General features: G+C 36.4%; 1 protein-coding gene across 3 annotated transcripts in view; it reads right to left on the reverse strand.

The window, feature by feature from the left end:
- IMMP1L (inner mitochondrial membrane peptidase subunit 1) overlaps nt 1-27,406 on the reverse strand; it is a 74,204-nt gene that overhangs the window by 10,864 nt on the left and 35,934 nt on the right. For 2 of the 3 annotated variants that reach the window (XM_029208106.1, XM_029208107.1), the window contains exons 3-5: nt 15,924-16,057; nt 14,292-14,566; nt 10,380-10,506 (exon numbers count right to left, since the gene is read on the reverse strand). In XM_029208106.1, coding sequence (XP_029063939.1) covers nt 10,380-10,506; nt 14,292-14,566; nt 15,924-16,028 — 507 coding nt within the window. In that variant the 5' untranslated portion in view covers nt 16,029-16,057. The remainder of the gene's footprint in view (nt 1-10,379; nt 10,507-14,291; nt 14,567-15,923; nt 16,058-27,406) is intronic. The other variant, XM_029208108.1, reaches the window with a different exon arrangement.

Genomic DNA, 27,406 nt, shown 5'->3' on the forward strand with positions numbered 1-27,406 from the left:
GAAGAGAATAGCTGAAGACCTTTAAAAAGTGAGGTTGATCTCAGGGGGCTGAGAGCATCAGAACACTGTTTTGACTAAGAGATCATGAAAATATACTGTGGCCATCAAGGAGGGAATAGTATAGCACCCAAACATCATTCTGGGAAAGAATGTGTTTTCTTCCCACTTCCTATAATTTCATTGCCATTGTATTCATTTAAAGTACAATCTATCATAGACTTATACAGGCTTCTAGACTACTCCAAAACTGAGTATATCTTCTCTCCATTTCCCAAATTAACATCTCCCTCAGAACCCCTTATATATATTTTTAAAATTTTATTTATTTTTGGCTACGTTGGGTCTTCATTGCTGTGCTACTTTATTTATTTTTGGCTACGTTGGGTCTTCATTGCTGTGCTACTCTTTGTTGCGGTGCGCAGGCTTCTCTCATTGTGGTGACTTCTCTTGTTGCGGAGCATGGGCTCTAAGCATGCGGGCTTCAGTAGTTGCAGCACACAGGCTCAGTAGTTGTGGCACACGGGCCCTAGAGCACGTGGGCTTCAGTAGTTGCGGCACGTGGGCTCAGTAGTTGTGGCTCGCAGGCTCTAGAGCTCAGGCTCAGTAGTTGTGGCACACGGGCTCAGTTGTTCTGCAGCGCATGGGATCTTCCCAGACCAGGGGTCGAACCTGTGTTGCCTGCACTGGCAGGCGGGCTCTTAACCACTGCTCCATCAGGGAAGTCCAGACCCCTTATTTTAATGCACCACCTACCCCTATTGCTAGAGCCAGAAACTTGGGTCAGTTTTAAGACTTTCAATTCCATTTCTTCCAACATCCAATCCTGTCTAGATATTCCCTTAATCTTTCTCCAAACTTTGTACTGCTTTCCATTCTTCATGTTATTATCTCAATTATGTCTTACAGCCTATTTATTAACTGGTCTCCCTGCCTCTGGCCTCTCCTACTCCAACCATCCTCTACTATTCTATACTAAATATCAGGGTGATCTTTTAAAAGCTAAGTATGATAATGTTACTCCCAGGAATTCCCTGGGGGTCCAGTGGTTAGGACTCCACATTTCCACTGCAGGGGGCACAGGTTTGATCCCTGGTCAGGGAACTAAGATCCCACAACGCGTGATGTGGACACACACACACACACACACACACAGAGTTACTCCCCTGCTTGAGACTTACAAGGAACTGAGCCCTAATCACCTTTTCATTTTTATCTCTGTTCACTACCCACCCCTCCCCACTATATGTCCCAGACATAGGAACTTACTTTTGGCAGCTACCCAAAGCACAGTGCTGCACCCTCACTTTTAGATCTTCTGAATATGCTGCTTTGGCTAGCTCCCACTTAGCCTTGAGAACTTCAACTCAGGTTTTACCTCCCCATTCTGTAGTAATCCTATTCACCCCAGTCTAGATAAGTATCCTCTATTACAGCATTTTGTAATTCCTTGTCCAGTCCCCCAACTGGACTACAAACTCCTGAAGCTGTACTGTCCAACATGGTCGCCACTAGTAACATGACTATTCAATCTTACAAATTATATAAAACTAAAAATTCAGTTCCTCAGACACACTAGCCACGCTTCCTGTGCTCAATAGCCACATGAACCTAGTGGCTACCACACTGGACAGGGCAGATATAGACTATTCCATTTTTGCAGAAAGTTCTATTGGACAGCCTGCAGGCAGGGACTTGATCTACTTTAGCACGGTGGTGGCCCTCAGGTAAGTATTCAGTAATATCTGGAATTAATGGGATTAATGAATGCATGAATAAATAATAGGAAAGTTGTGAAGTTATTGTCTGGCAAATTTGCCCACCCTATAACCTCCTGAAGGCTTTTTAAGTTTTCTCTCCCTCCCCCCAAGTCCAGCGGTTTCCGCTGCTCCTGGGACACAGCCTCATTAAGGAAGATGCCTGATGCTGGGATTGGTTTGGGGTTAGGTGCACTTGCAGTTACGGTCAGAAGTGCGTTATCAGTCTATGTCCCCAGACCTACTCTGACTTTCTTTACATAGGGAAGTCAGGTCAAATTTCAAGTCTCTTCAGATGACAGGAGGTTTTTCTAATTCTTCCTGATTTAGAGATTCATACACACAATGTACAGGATCAGAATCTTAAGTTGCATCTTAGGATTTTAAATTACTCACCCTATAGTTTTAGGTGCTTTATCTCCCTTCCCTGTTGGCTCTGTATGTCTGTGTAGTAGACAGGCAAGCACTAGCTATGCCAAACTAAACGATTCCTAAATTTTCTTAAAGTAGTTATGAAAATTCCAACCCAGGAGGAAGCACTCTCGCATATCTAGGTTAGCAGTATAATGGCTTGTAATGTCAATATTTTTCGGCTATTTTACTATACAACTGTTTTATAATATGCATACTTGCTTTTAAATCTGTAATTTCTCTTTTCCTTTCTTATTTAAGGTAGAAAATAGTTTACTAGAATGAGAATGCGTTTATAGACTAAGATTAAGTGGGTCACAGAAATCTGTACAATTTTGATTGCCCAAAGTGGTAACAGAAGAACTTCATTTAGTTGCTTATTTCAGAAGACATTTGAACATATTCCACTTAGTCCAGCAGACCACTGTATCAGGTTAGGAAGCCACATGACACTGGGAACACATTCTCTTTACGACCATCAGAGTGGGAGTCTGCCTCAGATGCTTACACTGAACAGCAGCATTACAATTTCAGTCTTAGGAATTTTTCCCAATTACTTTTTTAATAAGTTTATTTATTTATGTTGGCTGCGTTGGGTATTTGTTGCTGCGTGCGGGCTTTCTCTAGTTGCAGCGAGCAGGGTCTACTCTTCATTGTGGCTTCTCTTGTTGTGGAGCATGGGCTCTAGGTGCACGGGCTTCAATAGTTGTGGCATGTGGGCTCAGTAGCTGTGGCTCGCGGGCTCTAGAACACAGGCTCAGTAGTTGTGGCGCACAGGCTTAGTTGCTCCGCAGCATGTGGGATCTTCCCAGACCAGGACTCGAACCCACGTCCCCTGCACTGGCAGGCGGATTCTTAACTACTGCACCACCTACTTTTAAGCAACCTAAAAGTATAGAGGTCTCATATAACTTGCAGATAAAACTATACGTAATATGGCATTTTACTGAATTGCATAAATGCCTCCCCAGAATCCCACCCATGGCACTGACTTTCCAACTTTGAGTGGTTAAAATATTTTCAGGTGAGCAAAACATGTTAGTTTCAGGAAGAGTTACTACCCTTTCAGTAGAAATGTTGATTTCATAAATACATATACATACTCAAACATATATTACGATAAAATACATTTCTACAAAATAATATTTTATAAACTACATATTTTTGTTAAACTAAGACCAAATTATTCTGAAAATGTTCAGGGAACACATCAGAAAATGCTTAAGTAGTGGGAGCCTCAAAGATGATTCTTTAGTGTTAACATCAGAAGAAAAACACCTCAGAACTGTAAACACTAAGTCAAATTTATCTTCAGAATTGTTAGCTATAGGATGAAAAAGTCACGTCATCTCCGCAGTCAACTTCACTTTAGCAAAAAAGTAAACATATTTCCTCTGCATCAGCTGCAATCAAGGCATTAGCAGTATGCCGTGATTGACTACCCTGGGAGCCGTTGCTGAGAAATGGATGTGAAGCACAGGTTTTTATCACTATAGTCTGCAAAAAGCAAGTCCCTTGTTTAGATATCCTAGTTGTAATAAGTGACATTATTAGGTAGTTCTTCTATTTAAATGACATAAGGATTTAGTGTATCAGCAGCTTATAATAAACAAACCCTTTCAATCTGATGATTCCTTTCCCTACAGAGAAGTACTTTTTCTGTTTATAATACAAGTGGTAATAGAAGACCATATGGTTGTGACTTTTAGCTCAAGTAAATGACATTTAAACAAACAGAAAAACAGCATTAGGATATTCAAGGATTTGAACTATAATGTAAATACACAGTACACGTTGGGGGCTATCAGTGTTTATAAAGTGACCATTTTCTAATGTTTCCCAATTAGTGAGATTGTTTTTCAGTTGGCCAATCAGTTTTGTTTAAATATTTTTCAATACACAGTAAAACAGATTTATTACTAGCATATTATCCCATTTCCAAGTTCTCCTTTTAAGAACACTACCACCAGGGCATCCTGAGAACATTTAATCAGTTCTTTCTGAAATGTGAAAATGTCTCTATTTCTTACATTTCTGCCAATAACAATAATGATGTTGTTATTAACATACTCTACAATTCAAAAAGAAAAATGTAAGAAATACTACATTTCTTACACACCTACCATCACTCTACTGTGGTAACAGACTAGCATTTGATGAACATTTCACTTTTTGTGTATGATTCTGGAATCTGTGGTATCAAGAACCGAAAAGCTTTATATAACTGGATATTTTGAGAGGTCAAAAATAAAAGCAAAAACATAATTTTTCTAATAAGCACAGATACATTTCCTTTAACAATAGCAAAAGACGCTATGCTTTAACTACAGGAAAATACTGAAATCTCCATAATATTTCTGTTAACATGCTCATCTTCAACAAGGTGGCTGCTATGGCTGAGAAACTAAAATTCAATAAACAGAGTTTTAATTATTTGAAAGATTTAGAAAAAAAGATCCTTCGTTTTATAATAACCACTGGAAAGCAGAAGTTTACACTTAAAGGAACCGTTTACCAGCTTCAGATAACAGCTTATCCATCCTTAATCTGCCAACCAATAAAAGAATCAAAAGAACAAAATACCTGTAGAGTTGTTACATATGTCCAAAGGCACATCATTTCTACTGAAATGTAGAAAACTCTCATTACCACACAAACTAATTAGTAGGTACTGCATGTTGCAAGGGCAACTTAGCCTTCATAGTAACAAAACCACCACACCATTTCTAGAGAATCAAATCTTCCCTCAAAATGAGAACAAGGTAAGTCCAGGGTACCTCAATTCCACCAGTCCTTCAGAAGATTTAGATGAGACCAAGTTCAGAGTACTCCAAACTAATTATTCAAAGCCAGGTAAATGTTTAATCTGCTTTAATAAAAGGGCTGAAAACTATCATTCAGTCCAAATAGAACTCACTTGGGGAAAGAAACGTTTAATCAGCACAATGCTACACTGGTACAAAGTAACAGGGGCATTCCAATATTTTCTATAACACTTACCTGCAGTTATGGAAAATGGTCAAGTAGCCCTACCATGGAAGAAAGAGCTTTCAAGTCTTCTATGAAGACTAGAATAAACACAGATTGGCCAGTTCAGCATTAGCATACAGTGTGGTGAGCTACAGGAACATCTATATTACTGAAAAATAGAACATCGTGCACTTTACTCCAGAGCGAGTTTGCAGTAGAAACCAGAAGAAACTGAGTAGAATAGAAACTAAAATAAAACACTGTCAGACTCTAGTCATATATCCATTTGTCCACCCTTCAAGTATTTTTAAAGTATCTACTAGATGCCAAATAAAGTTTAGGTGTTGAGGAATCAGCTGAGATCAAAACAAACCTCTGCCATTAAGAACCTTACATGGTAGAGCAAGGGTCAGCAAACTTTTTCTGTAAAAGGCCAGATAGTAAATAGCTAAGCTTTGCAGACCACAGAGTCTCTGTTACAATGACTCAACTCTGCTGTTTTACTGAAAGCAGTCACAGACAATATGTAAATAAATGAGTGTGGCCATGTTCCAATGAAACTTTAATTTCAAGAACAGGCAGCAGGAAGAGTGTAGGGTCTAGTAGGCCATCAAAAGGACCATGGCTTTAATTATGAGATGGGAGGCCACTGAGCTCTTTGGGTAGAAGAGTAACATTATTTTTATGAAAAAGCATAATTATTAAAAAGGTTCATTTCAGTTACTGTGTGAAGAGTAGTCAGTAGAGGGGTAAGGATGCAAGAAGATGGGAAAGGTATAAGCTCAGAGAGAAGTTCAGAAGTTACTGCAAGAAAACAAGAGTGAGATGAATTTGACTTGCACCAGGATGGTAGCAGTGATGGGGGCAAGATGTCGTCTAATTCTGATTATATTTACAAGATATAATCTTGTAAACATGATTTGCTAGTGGATTGGATGGGAGGGTGAAAGAGGAAGAGAGGCAAGGATGACTCCAAGGTTTATGACCTGAGTGAGCAGAAGAATGGAGGCGCCTTTACCGTGATTGGGAAATACATGTGGGACAAGCCAGTTTTGGAAGGAAAATCAGTTTAGTTTTGGACATATCAAGTTCAAGGGGAACATTATATACTAAGGTAGAGATATTAAACAGACTATCAGATATATGATTCTGGAGTTCAGGAAAGAAGCTGTGGTTGATATAAATTTAGGTCTTGAGTTAGATAGTATTTAAAACCATGAGACAGGAAGAGGTCACCTTAAGTGCACATATATAAAAACAAAAGAAGTTTAAAATACAAACCCTGAGTTACTCCAATATTTGGAGGAACCAACAAAGGACACTCAGAAGAAGCAGAAAGAGAGGAAGAAAACCTAAAGAGAGTGGTATCCCGAAAACTAAGTGAAACCAGGCTTTAAGAACAACTACTTCAAATACTAAGAATAGGTCAAGTAAAACGAGGACCGAAAGCTGACCACTGGATCAACAACAGAGAAGTCATCAGTGACTCTTAACAAGAGCCTTTTCAATAAAGTGCTGGGGACCAAAGTCTAAGTGGAATGAGTTCAAAAGAGAATATAAAGTTCAGAGTCGAGTCAGTAAGTATGCACGACTCTTTCCTATAGGAGGATGTGGTGCCAAAGGAGTTTGTTTGTTTAGATGGGAGATTTTATAGCATGTTTGTTTGCTGATAGGAACTTACTGTATTCCAAAATGACTAACTATACCACAGTTACATTATGGATTAAAATCACAGCCCTGAACTATGACACAATGTTATCCTGAGAAAGATTATAAAGTGTTATAGTTTCTTGATTAGCTTTATAAGAAAATTTTACTGTATTTCCTGAGTCCTGGCCCTATATTCCCTAGGGGAATGGAGACTACGTTAAATCGCCTGCTGTGCAGATCAACAGGAGAATGCCTGTTCATTTAATGTATTTCCTACCTGCTAAATGCTTCTTCCAAATAAATTATTTTTGGCAAATTAGTGGCTTCTAGCAGCAAACTGAGGAATTCCTATAGTATAGAAAGGCAAGTTATTCAAGATGTTTGAGCTGAGTACAATTTGTTTCTTTTGAGAGTCACAAATTAAGCTCATTTCCTAGTAGCCAATGCTCAGCCCATAACCCAAGGGAAAAAATCACTGGCCTCAATACCATGAAAATAAGCAAAACCCACTGCAATAGGACCTTGATAGGGACTGCTTCGTTTCCAAATGCTTAATGCAAAAAATAAATCACCTTTCGTAAGTGCTGCTTGCCACATGAACTTTTAGAACTCTGGAATGAATAAAATGGTTTCACATCACTTAACCAATGATCTGTTTATATTCTTGTTTGCCAACTTACAAACAATGCTATTTCTTTCATATGTTAAACTCTATGTTCTAGGTTCCAAATGACAATTTTGGTGTTTTGCTTTCTGAAGCACCTACTTAGGAGAATAAATGTTTTTTGCCTGAAATTCAAAACACATTTAATATATATCATCCTTATTATGCATCTCAATCAAGATCTGAATAGTAATGTCTTCATAACCTATAAACAACAATGATTTTTCTGAAAGGATGCACAGATAAGGGGAAGAAACCCCCTTCATAGCATGCAGCACCAGTGTGCTTCCGAGATAGCTGGAAAAGGGAACACTCTGGAGGGGCAGAATGCAAAAGGTTTGGATATCTCTTCAGTGCTCCAAACTTGGATGAATTTTTGTTATAAGTCACCTTGATTAATAGAACACATTTGCTAAAGTGGTTCTGTAATAGCCACACAATTTTTATGGCTTAAAAAACGCAGCCTAGTAAAACTGGTGGAGCCGGGAAGCCTTCAAAAATCACTGGCTTGTCTTTCAGAACTAATACTGGCCCTGATTAGAAACAGCTGCCTTTCTTTTTAAAAATAATAAAGACAAATACATTTTAAGGGAAATACAATTTATGAGATGGGAGTAGAAGTAATAATAGTAAGTAGAGGATATTTTGGGATGAAAAGTAGTGGCGTGGTAAAGAATATAGATTCTGGACAGAGCCAGGCTACCTGTGTTTGAATTCCAACTGTTTCTCTTACTGTTTGAAATTGGACAATTTATTTAACCTCCCTGTTGTTCAGCTTTCCCATCTGTCAAATGCTACTACCACCTTCACTGGGTTACTGTTTTGATGATTAAATAAATTAACCCTTGGAAAGAGTTTCAACAGTGTCAGGTACAGAGTAAGTACACAGTTAAGTGCTGGCCAATATTATTACAATTGTTTGTACACTTATAAACATGCAAACCAAAGTGAATGGAATACACCTGGAACAAAATGGCAGTGTCCCCTAATTTATCCTCTCAACAAACAAAAATTCGATGAATGTCTTCTTTAAATAGAATATTAAAAAAATGTACGTCTTATAGTCCTCTGGTTATTTTCTCTGATTACTTAGCAGAGATTTTATCTAAATCTTTTCATCCTAATATTCCTCCTCTAATAATTTTAAAAGAAAACAACAGCAGTGTACACACTGTACACAGATAGTAGATGCTATCATTTATATATTTTGTTATTCTTTCTGTTGATAAAACTATTTCTGGTCTGAAGTATATGCTTGTTGCTAAAGCAACTTAGAAGTGACTAGAATGCCTCAAGAAATGAAAATAGTCATGTGAAGGTGAAACCATTACGTAAATAAGTGACATTTTTGAAAAATAAAAGGATAAGTATCCATGATGAAGGCCACAGAAAAATAGGTTACCTGATACCACATTCTCAACTTTAACATTATCACCATCAGCTAAGGATTCCTAGGATGTTTAGCACTGTAGTAATAAACATCAAAAGTGTAATAAACATTTGCACAGCTGAACCATAGTCTATTAAGAATGGTAAATAAATAACAGATTATTTAATAGTCTACTGATCAAACTTATAGGGCAATCAGAGGCTATTGTAGGTCAAAATAAATTTACAATGATGAAGACAATTTAACTCTTAATTATATGTTTACACTGGGGATGAAGATAAAGTTACTTAACAGATGTAACAGCTCTATTAATAATCTGACAGTGACACAGAAAATTTAAACAAAAATAGAAAATTAAATTATAATTAAAGAGAGAAGAGTATATGCTGAGTAAACAGAAGGCTGCCCTCCCCTGCCACAAGCTGTCTCAGCAGCCATGTGACTGGTGAAAGGGGCTCACACGTTACATTTGCTCTTCACTCTTCCGTTCTACTGCTCTTGCTCTTCTTCCTAACTGAGTTGGCAAGTTGACTACACCAAAATATCTATCCTAAACATTTAAATAGGATTTTAAAAAACTAAACTACAAGACTGTGTTTGGTTTTACCAGATTTTCCACTAACAAGTCAGTGGAGAAACAATCTAAGCCAGAATTCCAGATTGCATTTACTTGTCATGTCTCCTTTGTCTCCTCCAGTCTATGACAATTCCTGACTTTCCTTTTTTTTAAAGACCTTGACATTTTTGAAGAGTACTGGTCAATTATGTGGCAGAATGACCCTTTAGGGTTATTAGGTTAGGGTTTGTCTGATGTTTTCTCATGAGGCTATACCTTCTTTACAAGAGTACCACAAAGGTGATGTGCGCTTCTCAGTTCTTGAATTCAGGGGTCACATTATGTTGATGTCTTATTACAGGTAAAGTTAACCTTGATCACTCAGTTAAGGTGGTGTCTGCCAGGTTTCTCCTCTACGAAGCTACTGTTTTTCCCTTTGTAAAAATATCTTGGGAAAGATACTTTTTTTTTTTCCCCCCGTACGCGGGCCTCTCACTGCTGTGGCCTCTCCCGTTGCGGAGCACAGGCTCCGGGCGCGCAGGCTCAGCGGCCATGGCTCACGGGCCCAGCCGCTCCGCGGCATGTGGGATCTTCCCGGACCGGGGCAAGAACCCGTGTCCCCTGCATCAGCAGGCGGACTCCCAACCACTGCGCCACCAGGGAAGCCCGGGAAAGATACTTTGAGACTATGCAAATACACTATTTTTCCTCAAACGTCTGCCCATTATTTTGACATTCATTGGTTTATCTTGCCTGCAACAACTAATACTGAGATGTTTTTTATACAGGGTTTTAAAAGGAAATAAAATATATAAACTATAATGGCCATGTTGTTCTTGATACAAACATACTTAAATTCTAATGAATGCATTATTCTAACTTATATTCAAAATATGAATAAAAGTTATAATCATTTGTCAGTGTGTTCAGTTAATGTTAATCAACTATGATACCAATGAATAACATAATTGAAATGTTACTTACATAACTATGGCTTTTAAAGAAAACTGATGGACTACTGCTGAGAATTTTGTCTCCTTCCAAACCAATTACTCTTTTACAAATATTTGATTTTGGATCACTTGGGCTTTTTGCAATCACAATGTCACCTCTGAGGGGAAAAAGTCAAAGAAATGTCAGTGTTATTATTAGCATAAACACATGCATGGCACTGCTACAATACTTTTATAAAGCAACTTAAACAAAGCCACACCTTTTATCCTCTGATATACTGACCCTCCCATACATTTACCAGCTTTGAGAACCTTTGTGACTAACTTTATGGGTCAGAATCTAAGAATGAGAGTGATGGAAAAGCTATTAGAAGATTCTAAAATTTCTGATAATTCCATGAGAATTATCTTCTTGCACTATACCCACTCAGTGTTACTTCTGTGTCCAAATTTTAGAACCAAAACTATGAAAAAACAATTCTGTGTAAATACCACCAAATTAACCAAGCAAATCTGACTGCCCAGCAGTAGCACTGATTGACTCTAGAGCACATAAAAAGGTAGAAACATCATCTGTTTCCCTAGAGCTTAAAGAACTGAGGAATTGTAGCATATAAATTATATAACCTGGATAGTTTACAGTACAGTCAAAAAAGATATATTTGAGAAAAAATATCAGAAGACTCAGCCAAATAAAATGCTAAAAGCTATCCAAACATATATTACAAAAAATAAACTGGCAAATCAAACATATAGAACCAATATGGATATGATTACATATGGAAGACAGGATTCATGGAAGAAATAACAATCTACATGTATCAGAAGACTAAGAAGATATCGAAAATTGGAAAGGAAGAAGGAGATAAAAAAATATGACTAGTGCCTCAACCAAAGAGAATACAATGCTCTTTCTGCATGAAATGAGCAATAAGTGAATTCTGTTGCTCACAATCGAAAGGATTTAATATATTTACTTATTATCTGTACCAGGTTCAGGAAATAATTTGATGTTGCTTGTAATAAAAGATGCATATATCAAAACAATATCAAAAGTCACAAAAATAAAAGGAAGATGATGGTTAAATCAGAAACCTAGTTATTGCTATATATAAGTATTACAATGAGTTCAAGACTTTTGGTAGTCAGGTCAAAAAATAAATTATGATTAATTACATGGCAATCATTACCTAATAAAATAAAGTTTAGTTTGGGAGGTATGACAAAATTTTCCTTAACAACTAAGTTAAAGAGGAATATACAAGAAGGATACCTATGTAAGGAAAGTAAAGATACCATCTTCATCAGAACTTTTACAGAAAATAGAGCAATAGTACTCAGAACAGTCATTTCTTGAGGTTATTCTTGATAAGAGTTGAATGCTATTAAAACACTAAATTCTATAATTTGGAGTGCAATATAAGGCTTACACTTGTTTGAAAATGTTATAAAGTATCTCTTTCCAACCAACTGGAACCATGTCAATGGAACTGTTCAGATGAATAAGTTTGCAAATATTGTAACCTATGTAACATACTAACGAAGTTGATTTTGGCTAGCTTTGGGGAAAGAAATGTTTTCCATGGGAGTTTTATTCAGCTTAAGTGTTTTGTTTGTTTGTTTTTTGCGGTACGCGGGCCTCTCACTGTTGTGGCCTCTCCCGTTGCGGAGCACAGGCTCCGGACGCGCAGGCTCAGCGGCCATGGCTCACGGGCCCAGCCGCTCCGCGGCATGTGGGATCTTCCCGAACCGGGGCAAGAACCCGTGTCCCCTGCATCGGCAGGCCGACTCTCAACCACTGCACCACCAGGGAAGCCCTCAGCTTAAGTGTTTTGACAAAATAATCAATATGATCCTCAAAACAAACTCTGCACTTGAATGGCAACGTAAAAATCATAATTCAGTCAAGGTGTTTTAATAGAAAGCATCATTACTGTATACTATATTTCTGGTGGTCTAACCAGATATTATAGGCACAGAGCTTAAATCAAAATATATAACCTTGGACTCCCAACTCTTTCAAATAGGATTTTAAAAGAAACTTAATAGAACTAAGACTGAAATTTTCCTGTATCATTTATAAATATCCTTATTATCCCCTCCTAGAGTGTAAGCTTTTGAAAACAAGGGTTAGTATCTTGCTAAGCCTAACATTCTCTATCAGGTACAGCACATCTTATAAGTGAGGTGCTCATTAACTATTTGTTGAAAGAATAAGTAGTAATAAGAGACTATGGTTGTCTCAAGTATGAGTGTTCGGTCCATTGGACTGAAAAATCTATGTCCTTTAGATACCAGATATGCATACTTTCATTTTCCCTAAATGAATGGCTACTCTATCTTTAGAAACAGCTAGCAAGAGGATCTCTTGCCAGGGGTCAGAGATTCCCCTGAAATCTCAAGAGTTCTGTGCTACAAAGAAAAAATACTCAGGACAGTAATGTTTTTAAAGTAGGAGTTACCAACTGACTACCTTGGCTGTAAAAGTTACTTTGGTATGTCTCCTATAAATGCCAAAGTTTGAACTGTCCTTCCATCTAATGGGCCCCCTGAAGGAGCAGAATACAAAATAAAACCTCTAAAGAATCTTAATTAATTTCCTAAATATAGTTATTTGTATTACCATCTGAATGCAAAGAGTATCTATCCAAAAAAAAAAAAAGACAATATTGAGCTGTTCATTCAAACACTATTTAGCCAATGAGTCCAGCTCCTTGTTAAGGATGCTCAAGGACTATGAGAGTGAAATCATGTGATTAGCATGGAAAACAGAAGCTTGTCTTCATGTTGCAGCGAAGCTAGGTCTCCAGTTAATCCAAAGACTGTAATAAGTTATTTTGATACAAGTTAAAAAGAAAAGGAAGCTAGAACATAACCTGTTATATAAGTTTTATTTTATAACCCCATATCTATCAATTAGGTATTATCTTGAAGTTGTTACGGATAAAAGATCTGAGGAATTACCCACAGACCATGCTAGACCATACAGCTTGAGCAAGAGAGAGTTTCTATTTACAGAATCTAAGATAGTGGAAGAACGAGTAAACACAAAGAACATTTTTACACTATTCTTGGTGATTTTTCAGTAATGTGAAGTAGACTATAAAAAAGGACAATAATGAAAGAGGAATGCCTAAACCTACTTATGTTATAAGCTAAATACCAGCTCAAGTGAGTAAAATTTGTATTTTATGAAGATGAAATGTGATACAGATCTATTTTTTCAGAATTATGAAAAACTAATGGACCCCAAATTTTAGGAAATCAAAGGGGTGTCCTTTAGAAAATACACTAAATTACTAAAACTTCACATCCATTCAGAAGGAATAATAATCAGGGAGTTAAGTAGAATAAACAGTATCTCAAGGATTGGAAACACCATTTAGAGTAGGATTTTAAAAGATGTAGTGGCAAACAATATTTCCCAAGGAGTTTTTTAAATTAATATAATTAATCAGGAGACTTATAATAAATAAGATTCCTGGCTCCCAGCTATATACAGTGCTAGAGTCTAAAAATCACCGACTGCTCATCATAGACTATAGAGAATAAGACAGTCATCAATAGAAATGCAGGATTATTTTAAAAATTAAAAAATCAAATCACTGATTTGGATATGTAATGTAGCTCCTAAGTCCCTGGTTCTTTATTCAAAACATTCTAGGACAAACCCACCTCCCAACCCCCGCCGCAAAAAAAAAGTAAAGAAGGCTTGAATGCACATTATAAAAGGGACTGCTATCTACTTTGCACAATGATACAAGGAACTGCATGTTTAAAGAAACTATTAAAATTTCTCAAACTGAGAGAAAAAATTTGAGCCAAAATTTCACCCAGTTGGTCATTAATTTGGTTATTTACAAAAGAGTTTTTAAAGCTAAAGTTAAGAAAGTGCAGAAAAGACACAATGTATATGTGTGTTTTCACCATCAATTTAATATACCTGTGGCAGAATTTACCTTTGGATACCATAAAAATGTCGACTAAGATTTTCTGCAAAAACAATATCTGAATTTTGAATTGTAGGCTCCATTGATGGTCCAGAACACTGAAAGAAAGGCAATTTTTAAATTTAAGTTGAAAACCTTTTAAAATATAAATCATCTGAGCAGGCTTAAAAGAAAGAAAATCAAGCAAATGTTCTTCAAGCTTGGAGGATGATTCATAATAAGCTGGAAGCTCCAAGATAAGTTCAACTCTACAGAGTAGCCAGCAAGTCTGGAAAAACAGGCAAAATATATTTAAAATGGTTTGTTAATATTATATTATAATAGAGAAATAAAATAACATTATCTATGTTTCCAAATTTTGGCCATCTTGTAAAATTTAAGCATCATGAGGGCAGGGACTTTGTCTCTCATGTTCCCAATTGTGTAACCAAGGTCAAGAACAGTGCTTGGCATAAGGTTGATACTCAATATATACTTGTTGAATGAATAAATTAATGATTTTTTTTTCTTGCTACTGTCAGCTATCATCCAGTGCCCATGACAGTTATTTACCAAGTGGTATCATACTATTCTCAATGAGTTGATGCCTTTCCTTTTCTTCCAAGAGAACAGCTTACTCATTTGATGGGGCTGCAACTTATATTTTCTATTGAAAAATATTGGCATAATGAGATGTACTTTAAAGATTTTCATATTAGTAGGTAAAACAATTATCTTCATATATATCTCAAAAGTGTAATAAATGATCATTGCAACTTGAAAAATCTAAACACAACAGTCTCCATTCACTCCACTTACATGTAAATAAAACTTTTTACTCAAAACTTCCTACTTGGGCAGAAAAAACAAAGACCACAATGCAGGTTTTTTGCTAACTCTGTAGCCTACTGGAAATACCAATGTAAATTTAAAAAAATCAAAGAGGGGAGTTTCAGTTAAATATATTTATTTGCATTACTCCAGCTCAACTTGAGATTATATGACTGTGAATATCTTAGGGTAAACCTGATAAAAATAGCAACACCAACAGCAAAACTTACTGACTGAACAATCAATTTATTCTTTCATTTATATGACAAAAGGTTAGTATTGTCATGGTCGATAGATTTATGATGCAATATTAAGGAAATGCATTGGTAGGAGGACAGCCTTAACATTTTGATGTTGACACAAGGCAGAATAATCATTTATTTTCAGGACAGTTATTGATACTCTTCACAGTGGTTAAAAGTAGGGGTTTTGAAAATCAGAGAAATCTGTGCTGAAATTCCAAGTCTACTTGGAATTGTGGGACCTGCAGAAAGTTACTTAAGCTTTCTGAGCCTCAGTTTCCTCATGTGTATAAGAGATTTCTAGTAAGTATCTCATAGTGTAAAAGATTAAATGAGTTAATAAATGTAAAACATCAAACACATCCTGGAACACAGTAAGTAGCATTCAATAAATGGTAAAAACTAGTATTATTAGATTAATAGGGCCTTTGTGCCCCTGCAAGAAACAATGCAGGACCATATTTAAAGTTACAGTTCTTATATTTTATATCAGTGCCAATTCAAACACTCTCTTCCTTCAATTAAAAAAAAAACATATTTTAAATGATTATTTTCTTGAATGTAAAAACTTACCATGACAACACCACCAACGTATTCAAAAGCACAATGAGCTATACAGCCATACTGAATAGTATAGCCAACAAGCCGAAAGGTTTTTCCCAGAACACCACGAAGCATAGTTCTATGTAGACTCTGCCACCATTGGCCTGATGGTAAATTTCAAAAAGTTTCATGATCAATACTATTTAAAAACACTTAAGAAATAGCTCTATCGTAAAATATTTTACAATCACCCAGAGTGTATTAAATGCCTAATATGGTTTGGTGCAGAAAATCAAGAGTTTATTTTCATTTTTGCCGAAGGTTTATTAAAATGGCAAATTATAGCCACTTAATATTGTGATCTTCTAAACAGAGATTATATTCAAATATCACTGGGTTTATATATGAATTAGATAACTAGTAGACTCTGAACTTGTCTCTCTCCTTTCATGCCTTGGTTATTTCTTGGTATTAAGGCAGATGTCTAAGAAATGATATTAACTCTTTCAAATACTAATAATAGTTTTTCATACTGTTGCCTGCTATAGTACATCAGTTCTCGTCATAACATAATATAGGAATAAAGGGGAAAGCACTAGAATAGGTGTATGAAAACGCAAGTTTTAAACTGCTTCCTTTATTAATTTGCATGATCTTCAATGAATCACTTAACCTCTCTGAGCCTTAATAAAATGGAAATAATAGTATCTCACAGAATGGTTCTGAGAATCAAATTCAATAACATGTCAAAGTGGCTTTGTAAATTATAAAGTTACATTCAGTTTTCAGTTATTAACTATTGATATAACAATGAAAACATGAATATTATGAAACAGCACAAAGAAACATGTATTTTTAGAAAGCTATATACCTTAACATACTGATATTACTCATCTAAAACAGTCCTAGTATTTGTCCCTTCCTTTCCATTTACCTGCTAAAACTATGTTTCAAGCATTTCTCAACTAACGGCCTAATGCTTAGGCCTAGACTCCTATGCACTGTTCTCAGATTAAATTTACTAAAACACATCAACAATAATAATAATATGTAACATTTGCTCAATGCTTGGATATGTCAAGTTTTACAAATTAATCTCTGTGAGATAGATAGTATTACCATTATCATTTTATAGATAAGACAAAGGAACCTAAGAGTAGTAAACTTGCATGCTAAAGATCACAAAATCTGAAAATGATACTCAAGAACTTAACAATTATGTTACAGTGACTTCCATATTACTCCCTTGCTCCCATAACCTCAATGGCTCTCTATCAGATCAAGTACAGATTACTCATTTTCAGGATTTTTTACAGATGGTTCCCATTCCATCCTCAGATTCCAACCTGATCTTCCCTGATGCTCCTACATGAATGAACTACTCCATCATACTGGTCCAGTTTACTTACGGTATACTGCCCAACCAACACTTATGTATGCCAATACCCATGCCTGGAATATACCCATCATGATACCCATCATGTATCTAATTTTTAACTCTTCTCCAAATGCTCTCAACAGGCAAGTTTTTCCTTCTCCTCTGGGTTCCTATGGTTCCTTATGTTCATTTTTTAATGATTAAGAACACTGTTTCTAAAGCTGATCTTGTCTTGAGCAGGTATCCTGGCTCCACCATATTTTAGCTGTGTGATCTTAGGAGGTTATTTTACCTCTGTAAACCTCAAGTGCCTTTCCCTGTAAAATGGCCTTAGTATCAGTACCTACCTCAGAGAGTTAGTGAGGATTACATATAATATCAGATATATAGTCTGTGTAGCAGACTATATCAATAAATTCTAGTTACTGTATCATTCACTTGGCAATCAGCACGTGCTGTACAACCTCATAACATTAGTTGCATTTTCAAGTGTCTAAGTTTCTCCCTAACTTACGTTTAAATAAAATAATAGAATTTTTTTTTTTTTGGCTGCACCACATGGCTTGCAGAATCTTAGCTCCCCAACCAGGGATTGAACCCAGGCCCTCGGCAGTGAAAGTGCGGAGTCCTAACCACTGGACCGCCAGGGAATTCCCGATAATAGAATTTTAGAGCCCACAGCATAGAACTATATCCTTTATTAGTGTTTTATTACTTATTAGTGTTTATTCACCTATTAAACATTTATTATGTCTTCTCCCCTAACAAGTCTTCTCTGGCAGCACCCCAAGAAATGTTACTTATGCTTTGTGTCACTCACCTACCTTAAGCATACACTGATTATAATACTTACCACACTGTATTATTCATATCTTTTCCCTTATTACATACTATATTTGCTTATATGTCTGTGGGCAGTGACTGTGCAGTATTCATCTTTGGGTCCTTAGGGCCTACCAAAGAATGCTTGCCTGACTGAATTAATGAATAAATATTGAACCCAAATCTCCTATAATTTCAACATCTTTAGTATGATAAAAATGGTTATAAGGTTCAAAATGATTATCAGAAGACCACTAAGATTTTTGGTTAATGAGGAGACATGTTAATGTCATACTCACTGAAGAAAGAAAAAAACTGTCAGTAACATATTAAAAAGTGTTCTCATTAAATCTTTTAAGTAATATGAAATATTCCATCTTAGGAATCTGGCTTACGGTAATAACTGATGCACTTTAAAAAATACTGATATTTAGAATTTAATAAATAAGAAGTGATATTTAAAAACACTTCATAACTGAGGTTCAATTAATTCAGAAAAGACTGAAGAGGAATAACAATAATAGAACATTATTTGTAAAGTTAATTAGGTTGTGTAAACACTACTTTGCTCCCACTATAAAACTAGGGAAAAAAGTAGGGGTTAAGTCCGAAAGCTTAGCTTTGAAAATGTGATCTATGAAAACAAATCCTAAAAAGTAGTGAAATGAATATTACATTTAAAAACTAAAACAGAAATGAGCTTACCTGATGTTAGAGAGGGGATATATTATCAAACAAGAAGAAACATGTGGCACTCAGCAAGAAGATATTGTTAACACAGATAAAAGGTGAAATTTAGAGGGGAAATTAATAGCAATCTACCAAAATTTAAATAATTTGGATTATGCAATAGATTATACATTTGGCTAAAAAACATACTAAAAAAATACAAAGATGCTATAACAATACAATGGTTCTGATTCACTGAGAGGCCCTGTAATTAACTCCCATTCAGAAGTAATTGGGGCCATAAAGCCTTTTTTTTATTACTCAGTAAATGCTCAATCCCAAATACAATGTTTCTGATGAAACTGTCTCATAAAATAATAAAACAGATGAGTGATCAGAAGAAAGAAGTTAACAGACATTGTTTCTTCCCTAGAGATATTAGCAACAGAATGGTGTCTGAAGTGTCTGAAACTATTTTGGATCTTAATCTCCTAGATGAAAAGAGCAATGGAGCTATTTATAGAGGACTCTGAGGGTCAAGACTACTTGGTCATATATTTAAAAGTGCAATGAGGAGCACTGTTGAGAAATACTGAAATTGAGAATAAGAGCTGATGAATTTTTTTTAAGAGAAATCTCAGAGTAGAAAGTAACATTCATATAAGACATAAATAAACCACATACACTGCTAGCACTCAGTAGATCTACTAGCAAAAGGGATTAAATAACACAGAGGTTTCAAACCTCTGGTTTACATAGTGATTTCAAGGGGTCCATGACTCTATATATGCATACATTTGCCAGATACCTTGTTTGTCCCTCTGGACTCACTCTCTACCTTTCTCCATACTGCTCTCTGCACTTGGAAAACTGACCTATATGAACTACATCAAGGCACTTCAGTCAAGCTTCGACTTCCAGCAGGACGTCAGAGGAAGGAACGGTTATGTATTTTCCTGGCTCCCTCCCTCTAGAGTCTTCTCAGGCTGGCTATGTCTTTGGACGAAAGGTCATTGTCTCCAAAGGCAGAGGAGCCACTTTGAGGGGTTTCCCATTGGCCAAATTTGAGATTTAAAAAAAAAATAATAACAGTAATAAATAATATATTAGAATAAAAATGAAATCGACTGAGGACATTTTTTTAAATAGAAGTATGTGTTGGGGACAAGGAAAGTTCTTTATCAAAAAAATGGCAGCTAATATATATAGAGAGAGGGAATAATGAAATTATTACCAGTGTAATAATTCATTCAGGCAAGGGCCATTAATAGATGTTTAAAATTACCGGATGATGTTCTTGGATTAGAAGAATTAACATTATTAAAATGGCCATACTACCCAAAGCAATTTACAGATTTAATGTTATCCCTATCAAATTACCCATGACATTTTTCAAAGAACTAGAACAAATAACGCTAAAATTTATATGGAACCACAAAAGACCCAGAATTGCCAAAGCAATCCTGAGGAAAAAGAACAAAGCTGGAGGCATAACCCTCCCAGACTTCAGACAATACTACAAAGCTACAGTAATCAAAACAGCATGGTATTGGCACAAAAACAGACATACGGATCAATGAAATAGAGAGCCCAGAAATAAGCCCACACACCTACGGTCAATTAATCTTCAACAAAGAGGCAAGAATATACAATGGAAAAAAGACAGTCTCTTCAATAAGTGGTATTGGGAAAACTGGACAGCATGTAAAAGAATGAAATTAGAACACTCCCTAACACCATACACAAAAACAAACTCAAAATGGATTAAAGACCTAAATGTAAGACCAGATACTATAAAACTCCCAGCGGAAAACATAGGCAGAACACTCTTTGACATAAATTGCAGCAATAATTTTTGAATCTGTCTCCTAGAGTAATGGAAATGAAAGCAAAAATAATAAAATGGGACCTAATGAAACTTGAAGCTTTGCACAGCAAAGAAAACCATAAACAAAATGAAAAGACAACCTACAGAATGGGAGAAATTATTTGCAAACGATGTGACCAACAGGGCTTAATTTCCAAAATATACAAACAGATCATACAGCTCAATATAGAAAACAAACAACCCAATCAAAAAATGGGCCAAACACCTTAATAGACATTTCTCCAAAGAAGACATACAACAGGCACATGAAAAGATGCTCAGTATCGCTAATTATTAGAGAAATGCAAATCAAAACTACAATAATATACAACCTCACACGGGTCAGAATGGCCCTCATCAAAAAGTCTACAAATAATAAATGCTCGAGAGGGTGTGAAGAAAAGGGGACCCTTTTACACTGTTGGTGTAAATGTAAACTGGTGCAGCCACAATGGAGAATAGTATGGAGGTTCCTTTAAAAACTAAAAATAGAGTTACCATATGATCCTGCAATCCCACTCCTAGGCATATATCCAGAGAAAACTCTAATTCAAAAAGATACATGCACCCTGATGGTCACAGCAGCACTATTTACAACAGCCAAGACATGGAAACAACCTAAGTGTCCATCAACAGATGAATGGATAAATAAGATGTGGTACATATATATATCTATATATATATAGATATATGTATATATACACAATGGACTATTACTCAGCCACAAAAAAGAATGAAATATTGCCATTTGCAGCAACATGGATGGACCCAGAGATTATCATACTAAATAAAGTCAGAAAGAGAAAGACAAATAACATATGATATCACTTATATGTGGAATCTAAAAAAATGATACAAATGAACTTATTTACAAAACAGAAATAGACTCACAGACATAGAAAACAAACTTATGGTTACCAAAAGGGAAAGGTGAGGGGAAGGATAAATTAGGAGCTTTGTATTAACAGACGCACACTACTTTATGTAAAATAGATAAACAACAAGGTCCTACTGTATAGCACAGGGAACTGTATTCAATATCCTGTAATAAACCATAATGAAAAAGAATCTGAAAAAGAAGAGATAGATAGATAAACTGAACCACTTTTCTATACACAGGAAACTAACACAACACTGTAAATCAACTGTAGTTCAATTTAAAAAAATACTGGGTAAAAGGTTGTTGGTAAACAGGACATGTGCAAAGTATTAAAGTAAATAGTTTATTATTTACAAAGGGAATAGAATACCTTTACATGAAGAGATCAAGTAAATATTACCTTTACATGAAGAAATCAAGTACATATTAACTATGTGATCAAATTTAGCTGCATAAATAATGGTAAAAACTGATATGTAGCTTCCTGACATGATGCAGTGACATACAGTAGTACATCAACATCTTTGTACTATTCTTGCCAGAAGTGTATAACCTAAATCTAATTATGAACAATCAGACACATTGTTTATAATCCATAAACAACTTGAACACTTAAAATATAAATTTAATAAAATAATAAGAGTATTATTTTAAATTATAAGAATAATTTAAAATATAAGGACATGACAACCAAATACAATATGAAACCCTTAACTGGATCCTGAAGCAAAAGAAAAAGAAAAGCAATAAAAGATATTATGGGAAATTTACATAGCCTGTAAATCAAAACACATCATCGTTTCAATGTTATATTTAACAATATCATGACTATGCAGAATGATCTTGTTCACAGGAGAAAAACACTGATTTAAAGATGAATGTAACTGTAACTTTCTTTCACATGGTTTACTTCTGCTACTAATAATATAGACATATGTAGATAAATTTATACACACGCATATACAAATATATACATACACATATATATGTGTATATATATATATATATATATATATATATATATATATATGGAGGAATAGAGAAAGATAATATGGCAAGATGTTCACTGTAAATCCAGATGGAGTGTATATGAATGTGTATAACATTTTTTTCAACTCTATAATAGAATTTTTAAAAGAAGAAACACTTGGAGGAAAAGGAGTGTCCTCATAGTCATTAGGTCATTCAATCATTCAACCAATACTTATTGAGCTTCTACTATATGCCAAATACTGTGTTCAGCCCTGGAAATACAATAATGAACACGATGCCTGCCCTTATAGAGTTTATACATTATTGGGTCAGATGTCACACACACATACAAAGTAGACAAACATGTAAATATATTAAATAATTTCCATAAAGGAAAAAATAGGGTAAAGTGATACAGAATTATTGGTGGGACATATTTTTCTTAAGGATGAATCAGGAAAGATTTCTCTAAGAGAATACCACTAAAGTTAGGTCCTGAAAGATGAAATAACTATGGAAATTGTGGAAAGAACATTAAAAGCAGATGAAACAGAAAGCATGTGCTTAAGGAATTAAAAGAAGACTGGAGCACTGTGTGAAGGACATTAAATGAGACTAGAGAAAGAGGAAAAATTATTCAAGTCTTGTAGAACTTTGGATTTAATTCTAAGACTAATGGGAAGCCACTGAAGGATTTAAGCAGGAGAGTAACATGATCTGATTTAGAATTTAAGATCACTCTCACTGTTATGTAGAGAAAAGGACTGGAATGGGTGCAAGATTAGAAATGCTGGGAGGGTAGTTAGGCTGGACCAACTACAGAAGTGGCAATGGAGATGGAGAAAAATGGACAGATTTGAGAAACTCTGGGAGCAAAATAAATGGCAAGGAAAAGGAAAGAATCAGGATGACCCTCAAGTTTCTGGACTGAGTAACTGGGTAAATGGAAGTCTATTTACAAGGTTCCTCTCAACACACACACTGGGATAGAAAATGAAGGGTCTGACTTTGGTCATGTTAAAATTGATGTATTTGTGAGATATCCAACTGGACATGTTAGAGACTGGCGCTCTGGAACTTAAAGGAAGTTTCATACGTGGGAAGTCTTAAAAAAAATTACTATCTTAGGACTATATTCTACTACAAACAAGAGAAAACTAGAATAACAGTAAAGTAAGGGATTTATTTTCTATTAACACTAGTTGCTATATCCAAGTTACAGGCAGGAAGAAAGAAAAAGTATAGAGTATCCTGATTAACTTTTTTTTTTTAAATAAATTTATTTATTTTTGGCTGCAGTGGGTCTTCATTGCTATGCACGGGCTTTCTCTAGTGTGGCTAGCGGGCGCTACTCTTCGTTGCGGTGCGCTGGCTTCCCATTGAGGTGGCTTCTCTTGCTGCAGAGCATGGGCTCTAGGCACATGGGCTTCAGTAGTTGTGGCGCAAGGGCTTCAGTAGCTGTGGCTCACAGGCTCTAGAGCGCAGGCTCAGTAGTTGTGGCACATGGGCTTAGTTGCTCCGCGGCATGCGGGATCTTCCCTACCAGGGCTCGAACACGTGTCCCCTGCATTGGTAGGCGGATTCTCAACCACTGCGCCACCAGGGAAGCCCATCTTTTTGTCTTTTTAGCCAAAAAAAAAAAAAAATCTTTGTTCCATCAACACCTAACTGGCCAAAACTATATAACTAAGTACAGTAAGGTGTACTTATAACTAAGTACAGGGGTGCTAAGAGAACACTGCTATTCTCTTTATAAGCTTTGTAGCACTATTTGACCTTGAAAAATCACCTGAGCATTATCTGAGAAAAATTAAAACGTTAAAGAAAGTATGAAAGGGAGACATGGAAATGGAAACATATACAGTCAAGTCTTTGGAAAAGTTTGGCTATGAAGGCAAGCTAAACAGTAGAGCAGGGTTTTTCATCCTCAGCAGTACTGACATTTGGAGCCAGACAATTCTTTGTTGTGGGCAGCTATCTTTTACATTGTAGGATTTTAGCAGCATCCCTGGCCTCCAGATGCCAGGAGGACCCCTTCCCTAGTTGTGACAAACTAAAATGTCTCCAGACATTGCCACATGTCCCCAGGATGTAAAAAGGCCCTCAGCTGAGAACCACAGCAGTAGAGTAATAGGAAGAATGTGGTATTTAGCAAGTTTTTTAAAACATAGAAACACAGTAGCATATGCTTGAGAGCCAATGGTAACAATCCCACAGGGAGATGAAGAGAGACTACTGATAAGTGAGGGAGAAGAGGAGAGGGAAATAGAGAGATGCCTGAACACTGACATAAAGAAGGCAAGAGGAAGACTTCAATGCCAGTTTTGACAGAGTACTTATACCAGAATAACTTCTTGGTTGCAAAATCTGGTTAAACAAAATAGCTGTTTAAAGGCATTAGGCAGCAATATAGGCAAGCCTTGAGGGGCAAGTATATATGAAAGGGAAGAACATAAGGTAAACACATTCACTTGGCCTTTTCTCCAAGAATACTTGCCAATTTACAGCACAGGAAAATAAAAGTTTTAGCAGAAAGTGTTAGTTCCATTTGGTTAAGAAAGAGCTTGGAATTTATGGCCGTCAAAGTAGATGGCACATGAGGGTCAAACTGTAGGCAGGTAGGAACCATAAGTCGGCAAGCAATTTTGCCACGAAGTGCTAGCCAACTCCTAAATTGCTACCTGAGCAGAGTGAGACTCCAGAATCTCAGTAGAAAGCAGCAAATAAAAGGCTAAAAACCTAAACAGAGATGTTAGCAACCACGGAATACCACGCAATGTGAGGGAGACAGGGGTTGGACTTCAAGACCTTCCAAGGCTGGCCATGCTGGTTATGACTGCAGTAGGGTTACCACTGAGAGTGAGGGCAAAACTGAAAGGGATCAGCCTTAACAAAGAATACAACCCACCCCTGACAGGATTAAAGTGACCTGTTCACACACAACCCGGCTGCTGAGGAAAAACAAAACAAAAACTCTGAATTTTCATAGGAAGAATACATCAATGAGAACTCCCACAATATTTTCTATAATGTTGGAGTGGGAAGGCCTTTTTTATTTTTATTTATTTATTTTTGCGGTACGCGGGCCTCTCACTGTTGTGGCCTCTCCCGTTGCAGAGCACAGGCTCCGGACGCGCAGGCTCAGCGGCCATGGCTCACGGGCCCAGCCGCTCTGCGGCATGTGGGATCTTCCCGGACCAGGGCACGAATCCGTGTCCCCTGCATCGGCAGGCAGACTCTCAACCACTGCGCCACCAGGGAAGCCCAGGAAGGCCTTTTTTAAAACAAAACTGAGATATAATTCACATGCCATGAAATTCACTCTTAAAGTATACAATTGTAAAAGCTGTGTTCAAACATTGATAGTTTTGTCAGTTTGATGGTAGAAGAATGAAGGAGCTCTTAATTCCGGTTTTTATCTTCTCAATCTCATGAGCTGAGGTCAAGAGCAGAGATTGAGAACTCTCAGCATAAAGCAAGCTGGTAAACTGAGAAATGGTTACAGATGTATTAGTAATCTATTGCTTCTGTAACGAATTACCATAAAGTTAGTGCTTTAAAACAACACAAATCTATTATCTTACAGTCTGTAGGTCAGAAGTCCACTATGTGTCTCACTGAACTAAAAATCAAGGTTTGGCAGGGGTGCATTCCCTTCTGGAAGCTCTAGGGAAGAATCCATCTCCTTGCCTTTTCCAGCTTCTAGAAGCTACAAACATTCCTTGGCTCATGGTCCCCTTCTTCCGACTTCAAAGTAAGCAGCACTGCATTTCTCTGACCATTCTTCCTTGGTCACATCTCCCTCTAACTCTCTGGCTTTATTTTGCCATCTTCTTCCACTCTTAAGAACCCCTGTGATTAAATAGAGCCCACCCAGATAATCCATGATAATCTCCTCATTCACATTCCTTAATTTAATCACATCTGCAAAGTCCTTTTTGCCATGTAAGGTAACATACTCACATGTTCTAGAGATTAAAACATGGATACCTTGGAGTGAGGGGTGGAATTATTCTACCTGGTAGCCACATCAAAATACCGACACACTCAACCAATAGTTATCAAAGTGTGGTCCCCAGATCAGCAGGCATTTGTTTGAAGTGCAAATTCTTGGGCCAAACTCAAGATTTATGTAATCAGAATGGGAGTGTTGCTCAGCAGTCTGTGTTTTAACAAGTTCTCCAGGTGATTCTGAAACAGAATTTGAGAACAACTGCTCTAAGCTCCCAGGTGGCCAATGGCCACTTCTATCCTTGAGCAGCCTTGCTCATCTAGTCATTTATTACTGTGTGCCAGATAACTTACCATATTACATGTGTGCTGTGAGAAAAGTTGGAAAGCTTTGGCATATAGAATTTTAATCCACCTAGGAAACAGAATTTATTACTTTTTGTTCCCTATTACATTTACATTTTAAAAAACTGAGTTAGATAAATCAGGAGTTTGGGATTAACATTTACACACTACTATATATAAAATAGGTAAACAACAAGAACCTACTGTACAGCACAGATAACTATACTCAATATCTTGTAATAACCTATAATGGAAAAGAATCTGAAAAAGTATATATATATAACTGAATCACTTTGCTATACACTTAAAACTAACACAACATTGTAAATTAACCATACTTCAATAAAAAACTGAGTTATTAATATAGAGAACCAATTCCTTTAATGGAGAGTCTATGTACTCTATCACATAACTAATAGAAAAGCTAGAAAAAAAGAAATGAAAATTTAAAATTGTGACTGTGCCACATAATACAGGAAAGGAAACGTACAATAATCCTCCCCAGAAAACCTTTAAGAGATTCTGATTAAAATATAGTAAAACTCAGGCTTCCCTGGTGGCACAGTGGTTGAGAGTCCGCCTGCCGACGCAGGGTACACGGATTCGTGCCCCGGTCCGGGAAGGCCCCA

This window comes from Monodon monoceros, unplaced genomic scaffold (genome assembly GCF_005190385.1).
Source record: "Monodon monoceros isolate NGI ecotype Baffin Bay Population unplaced genomic scaffold, NGI_Narwhal_1 Super_Scaffold_7, whole genome shotgun sequence".
NCBI lineage: Eukaryota > Metazoa > Chordata > Mammalia > Artiodactyla > Monodontidae > Monodon > Monodon monoceros.